The following is a 12,108-nucleotide window of genomic DNA, read 5'->3' as shown; positions in this document are numbered from 1 at the left end:
GATTACAGGTGCATACCACCATTCCTGGCTAATTGTTTTTTTTTTTTTTTTGAGATGGAGTCTTGCTCGGTTGCTCAGGCTGGAGTGAATTAGTGCTATCTTGGGTCACTGCAACCTCCACCCCCCGAGTTCAAGCAATTCTCCTGCCTCAGCCTCCTGAGTAGCTGGGATTACGGGTACCTGCCACCATGCCCAGCTAATTTTTGTATTTTTAGTAGAGACGGGGTTTGGCCATGTTGGCCAGGCTGGTCTCGAACTCCTGACCTCAGGTGATCTGCCTGCCTTGGCCTCCCAAAGTGCTGGGATTATAGGCGTGAGCCACCGTGTCTGGCTGGATGAATTAATTTTACCAATCTCCTGATAGGTATAAGATTGTTTTGATTTACACTTCCATTTTTTATTTGCTTATTGGTTCTGTATTTTCCTGTGAATGTAATCTTCGCTCACTTTTCTTCTAGGTTGCCATTTTCATACTGATTTTTTCAGAGTTCTCTGTAAATTAAGGAAACTAGCCCTGATATTGCACATGGTTTTTCAAGTTTGTTGTATTTTCATTTTATGGTGTATTTTTGGTTTTATAGAAACTTTTATTGGTTTTGGTTGTTAAAATTATTGGTCCTTTCCTTCATGGTTTCTTGGACTTATATTCTATATGTATCCCAGTCATCTTCTTGTAGTTATGTATGTGTGCCTTTTTAAAATTAAAATTTATATTTTAGAAGTCTTAATGCATAAATACATACTCATAAGAAATGTAAAAACTGACAACGAAACTCTAGTCCCCAAAATTTTATTCTCTTCCCCAGAGCTATTCACATATTAAGTCTGTTGTATGTTCTTTCAGTTTTGTTTTTTTTTTTTAAGAGACCAGGTCTAGTTCTGTCACTCAGGCTAGAGTGCAGTGGTGTGATCATAGCTCACTATGGTCTCAATCTCCTGGGCTGAAGCGATCCCCCTACTTCAGCCTCCAGAGTAGTTAGAACTACAGGTACATGCCACCACACCCAGCTAATTAAAAAAAAAATTTGTGTGTGGAGATGGGGTCTTGCTATATTGCTCAGGCTTCCAGTGCTTTATGTATGTGTCACAGTTTACTTTAAAAAAAAAGACAATCACCCTGCCATTTATTAAATAATCCATGATTTTAAATGGCACCTTTTGCATATTTTCAATTTCAGTAAAATCATGGGTCAATTTGTGGATACTGTGTTCTAATCTGTTGCTGTAGTTGACTAATTTTATGTGTGACTTCATTTTTAAAAGTTAAATTGGACCAGGCGCGGTGGCTCACACCTGTAATTTCAGCACTTTGGGAGGCTGAGGAGGGAGGATCACTTGAGCTCAAGAGTTCAAGACCAGCCTGGGCAACATAGGGAGACCCCGTCTTTACAGAAAATTTAAAACTAGCAAGATGGGGTGTGTACCTGTGGTCCCAGCTACTTGGGAGGCTGAGAGGGAAGGATCACTTGAGCCTGGGAGGTTGAGGCTGCAGTGAGGTGTGCTTGCGCCACTGCACTCCCGCCTGGGTGACAGAGCCAGACACTGTCTCAAAATTAAAAGTTAAATCACTCATGCGTCTAGAATTTATTTTGGCATAAAGAATGAGAATAGGGAGGGAGCTAACACCATTTATGAAATAATTTGTCTTCCTTCCAGTGATTCAATATGCTGTCATTAAAATATCATTCTCCAAGGAGCCCCGCCGTTGTCGCTGATCTGTTGAAAGAGCATTTTAACTAGGTTCCCTCTACCTACTGTGGCTTCCCTTTTCTCAGTTTTCTATCATGCAGCTGAGGTGGTCTTTTTAGAACACACCAGGATGAAAGCACATTGCTTCACATTGTTCTTCACATTGCTCTTGGGGTAACGACCTAATCATGAACATAGCCGGAAAGACCCTTTGTGGCATGACTCCCTCTGACCTCTCCTGTGTCATTTTAAACCACTTTGCTATCTGGATTCTAGCACAGTGTGGCATTCTTTCAGTTCCTCCAACATGTCATACTCTTACTCATAAAGGACCTTTGTACTTCTTTTCCCTTTGTGTCTAGAATGCCCTCAACCCCCAAGTCTCACACCTTCTACTTCTACCTCTCCCTAATGTATTTAACTCATTCTTTCACTCTCAACTCCTAGTTAATTTCTTCAGTAAAATCTTCCCTGACTCTCCGGATGAGTTTAGAACATGTATATGCTCTCTAGGCACCATTTATGTAACAGCTTTTTTGAGATATGATTTACATACCATACAATGCACCCGTTTAAAATGTACAATACAGGCCGGGCACGGTGGCTTATGCCTCTAATCCCAGCACTTTGGGAGGCCAAGGCGGGCGGATCACTAGGTCAGGAGTTCGAGACCATCCTGGCTAACATGGTGAAACACTATCTCTACTAAAAAAAAATACAAAAAATTAGCCGGGCATGGTGGCACGCGCCTGTAGTCCTAGCTAGTCTGGAGGCTGAGGCAGGAGAATTGCTTGAATTCGGGAGGTGGAGGTTTCAGTGAGCCGAGATCATGACACTGCACTCCAGCCAGGGTGACAGAGCAAGACTCCATCTCAAAACAATAAATAAAATAAAATAAAATGTACAATACGGTGTCTTTTAGTATATTCACAGAGTTGTGTGATTATCACCATAGAACATTTTTTTCATCCCCCCTAAAAGATCCTATACACATTAGCAGTCACTCCCTATTTCCCCTGCAAACTTCCCAGCTCTAGGCAACCAGAGTGATTGTTTTTAATGGGGTAAAATATAACAAAATTTGCAGTTTTAACCATTTTTAAAGTGTACAGTTTGGTGACATTAATTACATTCACAGTGTTGTACAATTATCACCATCATTTTGAAAACTTTTTTATTACCACAGATAGAAACTCGTTAAGCAGTTCTTTCCCATTCCTTTCTTCCCTAAGTCCCTGGAAGTCACCATTCTACTTCCTGTCTCCATGAATTTGCCTATTCTAGCTAGATATTTCATATAAATGGAATCATAGCATATTATTTTTTGTCTGGCTAATTTCAGTTTGATGAATGTTTTCAAAGTTCATTCATGTTGTAACATATCAGAACTTCATTCCTTTTTACAGCTGAATATCCCCATTGTACGTGTATACCACATTTTGTTTATCCATTTTTCACTTGATGGACACTTGGGTTGTTTCTGTCTCTTGTCTATTGCAAACAATGCTGCTCTGAATATTTGGTAAACAAGTATCTGTTGAAGTTCATGTTTTCTTTTTTGTTGTTGTTTATAAATACAGACGGGGTCTTGCTCACCGTGTTGCCTGGGCTCAAGTGATCCTCCCACCTCAGCCTTCAAAAGTGCTGGGATTATAGGCGTGAGCCACCATGCCCAATCTTGAGTCTATGTTTTCAAATCTCTTAGGTATATACCTATGAGTAGAATTGTTGAGTCTTATGATAATCTGTGTTTAACTTTTGAGGAACTTTCAAACTATTTTCCACAGCAGCCACACCACCATTTTACATGAGGGTTGTATGAGGGTTCTAGTTTTTCTACATCACTCATTTTCCATTTTGATTATAGCCATACTAGTAGGTATGAAGTGGTATCTAATTGTGGTTTTGATTTGCATCTCCCTAATGATTACTGACTTTAAGCGTTTTTAATATAATTATTAGCCATTTGTATATTTTCTTTGAATAAATGTCTGTTCAAGTTCTTTGCCATTTAAAAATTGCTTATCTTTTGTTATTGAGTTATAGAAATTCTTTATATGTTGTGAATACTAAACCTTTATCAAACAGATGATTTGCAAATATTCCATTCTGGGAGTTGTCTTTTCACTCTTTCGTTTATCTTTTATAGCATTTATCAGTTTGTATTTATAATTTAAAAAACATTTAGATTAGTATCTGTGTCTACTACTGGAATGTGAACACCATTAGGGTAAGAACTATCAGTTTTTGCTTACTTTAAATTTCTTTTTTATTTTTACAGAGATGAGGTCTCACTATGTTGCTCAGGCTATTCTTGAACTCCTGAGCTCAAGTGATCCTCTTGCCTCAGCCTCCCAAACTACTAGGATTACAGGTGTGAGCCACCATGCTCAGCCTACTTTTAAATTTCTAATAGGCTTAGCATAAGCACTAAATATTTTTGAGTGAATGAACTAAGTTCCTTTAAGTTAATTTATGAATTGTTTTATTGATCTGCCTATTCCACCTTTTAACCAGAATGGTTTTCCATGGCTAATGCTGTATATAAGCATAATTTTACTCGTTATTGAGATATAATTGATAAACAATAAACTATGCACATTTAAATATACAATTTGATAAGTTTTGATGGATGTGTCCACAATTCACATATATTAGACCATTTGAAGTTGTCCCACAGCTCACTAATGGCCTATGTATGTTTTTGTTTATTTTTTTCAGAGATGGGTTCTCACTGTGTTGCTCAGGCTGGCCTTGAACTCTTGGGCTCAAATGGTCCTCCTGCCCCAACCACCCAAGTAGCTGGGACTACTGGTTTATCCACCCCTTTTTCTATTATTTCATTTTTGATAGCTACTGTTATTATGTCTTCAAATTCAGTAATCTTTTCTTCTGTAATGTCTCATATGCTGTTAAACCCATCTGGTGTATTTTTCATTTCGGACACTATTGTTTTTATCTCTACCAGTCCAGTTGGATGATTTTACTATCTTTAATGTCTCTCCTTAATATAGTCATTCTTCTAGTTTCTTCTCCCCAACTTAGGGATACCACTGGGCTCTGGTCTGGGTTTTCCCACCACATACTTGGAACTAGAGTCTCCTCGAGGCAGTAAACTGGGCCAGTGATAGGGCTCACCTCATTTGTTTTTCCGTCTCTCAGGTATCACTATTCTTTGTAGCCTCATGTTCAATGTCTTTTTTTTTTTTTGAGACGGAGTCTTGCTCTGTCGCCAGGCTGGAGTGCAGTGGCGCGATCTTGGCTCACTGCAACATCTGCCTCCCGGATTCAAGCGATTCTCCTGTCTCAGCCTCCTGAGTAGCTGGGACTACAAGCACACGCCACCACGCTTGGCTAATTTTTGTATTTTTAGTAGAGACGGGGTTTCACCATGTTGGCCAGGATGGCCTCTATCTCCTGACCTTGTGATCCACCCGCCTCGGCCTCCCAAAGTGCTGGGATTACAGGTGTGAGCCACCACACTCAGCCCTTTTTTTTTTTTTTAAACGTGAACTCACTGTGTTGCCCAGGCTGGAATGCAGTGGCGTGATCATGGCTTATTGCAGCCTTGACTGCCAGGGCTCAAGCAATCCTCCCACCTCAGCCTTCTGAGTAGCTGGGACCACAGGTTTGTGCCACCATGCCCAGCTAATTTTTAAATTATTTGTAGAGGTGAGGTCTCACTAGGTTGCCCAGGCTGGTCTCAAACTCCTGAGCTCAAGTGATCCTCCCGCCTCAGCCTCCCAAAGTGCTGGGATTACAGGAGTAAGCCAGTGCGCCTGGTCTTAATATCTTAAAAACAATTGTTTCTGGCCGGGCACGGTGGCTCACACTTGTAATCCTAGCACTTTGGGAGGCCGAGGTGGGCAGATCACCTGAGGTCAGGAGTTCAAGACCAGCCTGGCCAACATGGCAAAACCCCATCTCTACTAAAAATATAGCCGGGCATGGTGCACGCCTGTAATCCCAGCTACTCCGGAAGCTGAGGCAGGAGAATCTCTTGAACCCAGGAGGCGGAGGTTGCAGTGAGCTGAGATCGTATCACTGCACTCCAGCCTGGGCGACAGAGCGAGACTCTGTCTAAAAACAAAACAAAACAACAGCAAAAAACAATTGTTTCATGTATTTTGTCTAATTTTTAAAAAATTGTTTTAGGCAGAACAGTAAATCTGGTTGCCAATACTCCATCTTGACCTCTCATTTGTTTCTCTTTATTTTTGGAAATCTACCTAGCTATTTTTTAGCTATGTCATTAATTTCCCCCCATAAACCTTGGTATCATTTTAGATACCTTTTCAGATGTCTTTCTTGGTGAGGGTAAAGGCTGGTTTAAATTATTTGCATACTGGAGCTAATAAAGTCAAATAATTGAGTAATTAAGCAGAGTAGGTTCTAGCATCCTCAGCATCACAGATGGGGCCAGTTTAGAGCATTGAAGACATTTGTATTTATGGGCTGATGGCAGAAGGGGTAGCCAATCACCTGTATAGATTCATAATTCATATAAGATTAATAATAAATTAATAGATACAAGTCAATAAATACAGACTATACATAGTTTAATACTATTGTGAATGTAATCAATATCAGAATTTTTCATAGCTCAAGAGAAAGAGTAATTCTGAATTGTAGACTTACAGTATTTTTTCCTTCCTCCTAGATTTAAACAGTCAAGTAAAATCAAGCTGGGTAATCATGGCAGAAGGTGGATTTGATCCCTGTGAATGTGTTTGCTCTCATGAACATGCAATGAGAAGACTGATCAATCTGGTGAGATGCAACAGGACAATCCTATTCTGAACTGATCTGTATCCCTTGTATCCTCTTTTCATGAAAATACTGGTTATTGGAGGGTTTTCATCTGATGGTCACTAAAGAGTATTTCATAATTGAAATTCCACATTTGTTTAAGTTGTAATGATTAAAATGTGACCGGGCACAGTGGCTCACACCTGTAATCCCAGCACTTTGGGAGGCCAAGGTGGGCGGATCACTTGAACTCAGGAGTTCGAGACCAGTTTGGCCAACAAAGCAAAACCCCATCTCTACTAAAAATATAAAAATTTGCCAGGCGTGGTGGCACACACTTTTAATCCCAGCTACTCGGAAGGCTGAGACACGAGAATTGCTTGAACCCAGGAGGCGGAGATTGTTGTGAGCTGAGATCATGCCACTACACTCTAGCCTGGGCGACAGAACAAGACTCTGTCTCAAAAAAAAAAAAAGTTTGCTAGCAATTATTTCATTAGAGATTAAAACAGACTACCGTCTTTATTATTGTTATTATTATTATTATTATTATTTTGAGATGGAGTCTCGCTCTGTTTCCCAGGCTGGAGTGTAGTGGTGCTATCTCGGCTCACTACAGCCTCCACCTCCTGAGTTCAAGCGATTCTCCTGCCTCAGCCTCCCGAGTAACTGGGACTACAGGAGTGTGCCACCACGCCTGGCTAATATTTGCATTTTTAGTAGAGACTGGGTTTCACCATGTTGCCCAGGCTGGTCTCAAACTCCTGACCTCAAGTGTTCTGCCCACCTCAGCCCCCCAAAGTGCTGGGAATGCAGGTGTGATCCACCTCCCCAGCCCAGACTACTGTCTTTATGGTAGATTTATGTTGGTGACATTTGCCATCATGGGTAGATAACACATATGTATATTGCCTTTTCTACTTTATATCAATACAAATAAAATTGTTTTTAGCTGTGTGGAGCTTGTTTGCCTGCTAAGCTGCTGTTGACAGTTCCTGTTATGATATAGTTCAAATCCTACACCAACATATGGCATGACAATACGAATCTCTATGTAAAGCATTTCTTTTTTTTTTTTTTTTGAGACAGTGTCTCACTCTGCCACCCAGGCTGGAATGCGGTGGTGCGATCTCGGCTCACTGCAACCTCCACCTCCTGGGTTCAAGTGATTCTCCTGCCTCAACTTTGCAAGTAGCTGGGATTGCAGGTGTGCACCACCATGCCCAGCTAATTTTTGTATTTTTAGTAGAGACGGGGTTTCGCCTTGTTGGTCAGGCTGGTCTCAAACTCCTGACCTCAGGTGATCTGCCAACCTCGGTCCCCGAAAGTGCTGGGATTACAGGCGTGAACCGCTGCGCCTGGCCTATGTAAAGCATTTCTGAAAACAAATCAATTATTTGACAGAGGTAGATTTCTGAACAACAAGATTTGAATAGTCTCATTGAGTTGATTGTAGTGAGTCTATAAGCTTAAATACAGGGCTGTTTATATTATACTTTATTATTGTTATTATTATTTTTTATTTATTGTTTTTGAGATGGAGTCTCGCTCTGTCACCCAGGCTGGAGTGCAGTGGCGCGATCTTGGCTCATTGCAAGCTCCGCCTCCCAGGTTCACGCCATTCTCCTGCCTCAGCCTCCCAAGTAGCTGGGACTACAGGTGCCCGCCACCACACCCGGCTAATTTTTTGTATTTTTTAGTAGAAATGGGGTTTCACCATGTTAGCCAGGATGGTCTCAATCTCCTGACCTCGTGATCCACCTGCCTCAGCCTCCCAAAGTGCTGGGATTACAGGCATGAGCCACCGCGCCCAGCCTATATTATACTTTATACTTTTTATGTGCAAAAGGAAAAATTTGACCATTATTAACAGTGAAGTATATTCTTATATTACACATTATACTGGTTGAGTATCCCTTATCCAAAATGCTTGGGACCAGAGGTGTTTTGGATTTTTTTTGCATTTTGGAATATTTGCATTATACTTACTGGTTTAACATCCCTAATCTGAAAATACAAAATGCTCCAAAGAGCATTTCCTTTGATCATCATGTTGGTGCTCAAAAAATTTCAGATTTTGAAGCATTTTGGCTTTCAGATTAGGGATACTCAACCTGTAACATTTTATTGTTTTAAAATACTCTTGTATGTCAGTTAATAAAGGTACGTACAAACATTTGCTCAAATATTTAAGTTGTCAATAACTAATAAGCAGGTTTTCTGCTTGCTTAGTGTTGCTACATATAGTGATCAGAAATGTGTTTCTTGTGAATGATGTATTTTTTTAGAGTCAGCATGCACTAGGACTTGTGATCCTTAAGAATGCCTCAGAAGGAAAGGAATAAAATAAGAACTTATACATTAAATCAGACTCTTGAGGGTATAGAAATATAATGGTAATGTGATGGCTCTGATAACTTGGTGTAAAAATAGATGAGTCTAAGGAGAGAATATTTGTTTATGAAGCAAAGAGCCGATCGTTTTTGTTTGTTTGTTTTTTGACATGGAGTCTGCTGTGTTGCCCAGGCTGGAGTACAATGATGCAATCTTGGCTCACTGCAACCTCTGCCTCCTGGATTCAAACGATTCTCATGCCTCAGCCTCCCGAGCAGCTGGGATTACAGGCGCCTGCCACCACGCCCAGCTACTTTTTGTATTTTTAGTAGAGATGATGGGGTTTTACCATGTTGGCCAGGCTGGTCTCAAACTCCTGACCTCAGGTGATCCGCCTGCCTCGGCCTCCCAAAGTGCTGGGATTACAGGCGTGAGCCACTGCGCCCGGCCAATATTCTTTTCTAATAGGCTTTTCCACCTCTCATGCATCCATTATCATCATTTTTTTTTTTTTTTTGAGACATGACTTTGCTGTCACCCAGGCTGTAGGGCAGTGGCACGATCTCTGCGCACTGCAACCTCTGTCTCCCAGGCTCAAGCAATCCTCCTGCCTCAGTCTCCTGAGTAGCTGGGACCACAGGCACCAGCCACCACACCTGGCTAATTTTTGTTTTTTTTATAGAGGTGGGGTTCTACCATGTTGCCCAGGCTGGTCTTGAACTCCTGAGCTCAACTATCTGCCTACCTCGCCCTCCCAAAGTGCTGGGATTACAGGCATGAGTCACCAAACTAGCATTTTTTTTTTTTTTTTTTTGAGATAGGGTCTTATTCTTTTCCCCCAGGCTGAAATGCAGTGGTGTGGTAATAGCTCATTGCAACCTTGAACTCCTGGGCTCAAGCAATCCTCCCACTTTAGCCTCCCAGGTAGCTAGGATTACAGGCATGCACCACCATGCCCAACTAATTTTTTACATTTTGGTAGAGATGGGATCTCCCCAGGTTGCCCAGGGTGGTCTCGAACTCCTGGCCTCAAATGATCCTCCCACCTTAGCCTCCCAAAGTGTTGGGATTATAGGCATGAGCCACTGCACCCCACCTCATCCATTATCTTCTACTTTTATACTTCAGAGGACCTTTTTTCTTAGTACCTGTTATCTGACAGCTTTATAGAACTCTAAGTTAACTCCCAGCCTGTATTTTAAAAGCAATTTATCTGAGGGTATAATTTTTTGCCGTTAGTTATAACTACGGGAATTTAAATCCCTGTGTGCTTAGGAAACTCACAGATGTAGTTACTGATACAGTATGATGACAGAACAGATTTATTCTCACTTTCTAAAAATGGACATTTAATTCATCTTTGTAATAGAGTAAAATTTCAAGTACTAATTGTGAATTTTTGGGTTTTTTTGTTGACCTCATGTAATGTAATTGGGTTTTTTTGAAGGCCAGAATATCATCAATTTTTAAGAATTTAAAGTTCTTATAGCAAGTAGACACCTGGAGAAACTTGAAGATTTTAATGATGATTTACAGGTTAGGTTATTAGTTATATGCTGGGCTGTGGTTTAGTTTTTGCCTATTCTGTAGAAATAGATGAGCTTTGCCAAGGAATATACACAACTTAGGAGCAGTTAGGATTTTATTATTAGTTCCTTTTCATAAATAATAAAGTATACTATGTACTACTATAAATAATGCTTAAGAGTATGATACATAAATCTGTTATGTTAAATTTTTTTTAATAAACTTTTCTTTTGCTTTCTGGGAGCATACACTCAAGTTGCCCTGAATATACATTCCCTATTTTTAATTTTTAAAATAAAATTGTATTTATTCACAATTTAAAACTTCTTTTCCTGCTTTGTTTGTTTATTTATTTATTTATTTTGAGATGGAGTCTCCCTCTGTCACCCAGACTGGAGTGCAATGGCGCGATCTCTGCTCACTGCAATGTCCGCCTCCCGGGTTCAAGCGATTCTCCTGCCTCAGCCTCCCGAGTAGCTGGGACTACAGGCACACAGCACCACATCTGGCTAGTTTTTTCTCTTGTTTTGTTTTGTTTTTTCTTGAGATGGAGTTTCGCTCTTGTTGCCCAGGCTGGAGTGCAATGGCGCCATCTCGGCTCACTGCAACCTCCACCTCCTGCATTCAAGCGATTCTCCTGCCTCAGCCTCCTGAGTAGCTGGGATTACAGGCGCCTGCCACCACGCTCGGCTAATTTTTGTATTTTTAGTAGAGATGGGGTTTCACCATGTTGGCCAGGCTGGTCTCAAACTCCTGACGTCAGGTGATCCACCCGCCTCAGCCTCCCAAAGTGCTGGGATTACAGGTTTGAGCCACCACGCCCGGCCCTTTTCCTGATTTAATAGTGTTATCAGTTAAGGTTCTTCATTATGAGTAATAGAAGTTCTGGATGATTAGGCTGGGCACGGTGGCTCATGCCTATAATCTCATCACTTTGGGAGGCTGAGGCGGGTGGATCACTTGAGGCCAGGAGTTTGAGAAAGGAGTTATTAAAGTATATTTTGTAGCTCACATTGGAGAGCCTGGCATGGGAAATAGGATAAAAGGGAGGGTAAGTTGTCAAAACAAGAGCCAAAGTCATGCCCCAATGCCAGCTGGGCTAAGATGCTCATGCTTCTGGATTCCAGGTCTTTGTATATCCAAATGTTGACACATCTTTTCCATTTAGAAACTAATAGGCATTTTAAATTTGACATGTGTGTAACCAAATTTATCTTGCCCCTAAGCTTATTCTGAATGTTTAGGTAACAATTTTAGTTCAATTATCTTTTACCCTCTTTTTCTTTTTTTTTTTTTTTTTTTGTTGTTGTTTTTGAGATGGAGTCTCACTCTGTTGTTCAGGCTGGAGTGCAGTGGCACGATCTCGACTCACTGCAACCTCCGCTTCCCGGGTTCAAGCAATTTTCCTGCCTCAGCCTCCCAAGTAGCTGGGACTATAGGTGCGCGCTACCACGCCCAGCTAATTTTTGTAATTTTAGTAGAGACGGGGTTTCATCATGTTGGCCAGGATGGTCTCGATCTCTTGACCTCGTGATCCACCCGCCTGAGCCTCCCAAAGTCCTGGGATTACAGGTGTGAGCCACCATGCCCAGCCTACCCTCTTCTTTCAACCCACATCTGATGCAGAACCATCCTTTGGGTCAACCTTAAAAATACATCCAGAATCCAGCCATTTTTCACACCTCCAGTGCAACACCTTGGTCTAATCTACCATCATCTCTTGCCTGGATTGCTGCATTTAGCCTCTTTATGGATCACCTTGTTTCTGCCCTCTTGCTACCCCCAAGCCCCCTCAAGTTTAGTCTCACT

General features: G+C 41.2%; 1 protein-coding gene across 1 annotated transcript in view; it reads left to right on the top strand.

The window, feature by feature from the left end:
- The window catches only part of SMIM14 (small integral membrane protein 14), a 92,432-nt gene that overhangs the window by 27,140 nt on the left and 53,184 nt on the right, over positions 1-12,108 (top strand). Inside the window, exon 2 of the mRNA XM_003832189.6 lies at positions 6,350-6,459. Within this exon, the coding sequence (XP_003832237.1) occupies positions 6,385-6,459 (75 nt within the window). The 5' untranslated portion in view covers positions 6,350-6,384. The remainder of the gene's footprint in view (positions 1-6,349; positions 6,460-12,108) is intronic.

The sequence above is a fragment of the Pan paniscus genome, chromosome 3, assembly GCF_029289425.2.
Source record: "Pan paniscus chromosome 3, NHGRI_mPanPan1-v2.0_pri, whole genome shotgun sequence".
NCBI classification, from domain to species: Eukaryota; Metazoa; Chordata; class Mammalia; order Primates; family Hominidae; genus Pan; species Pan paniscus.
Note: the sequence above shows the minus strand (reverse complement) of the source record. Positions and strands in the feature narration are given on the sequence as shown.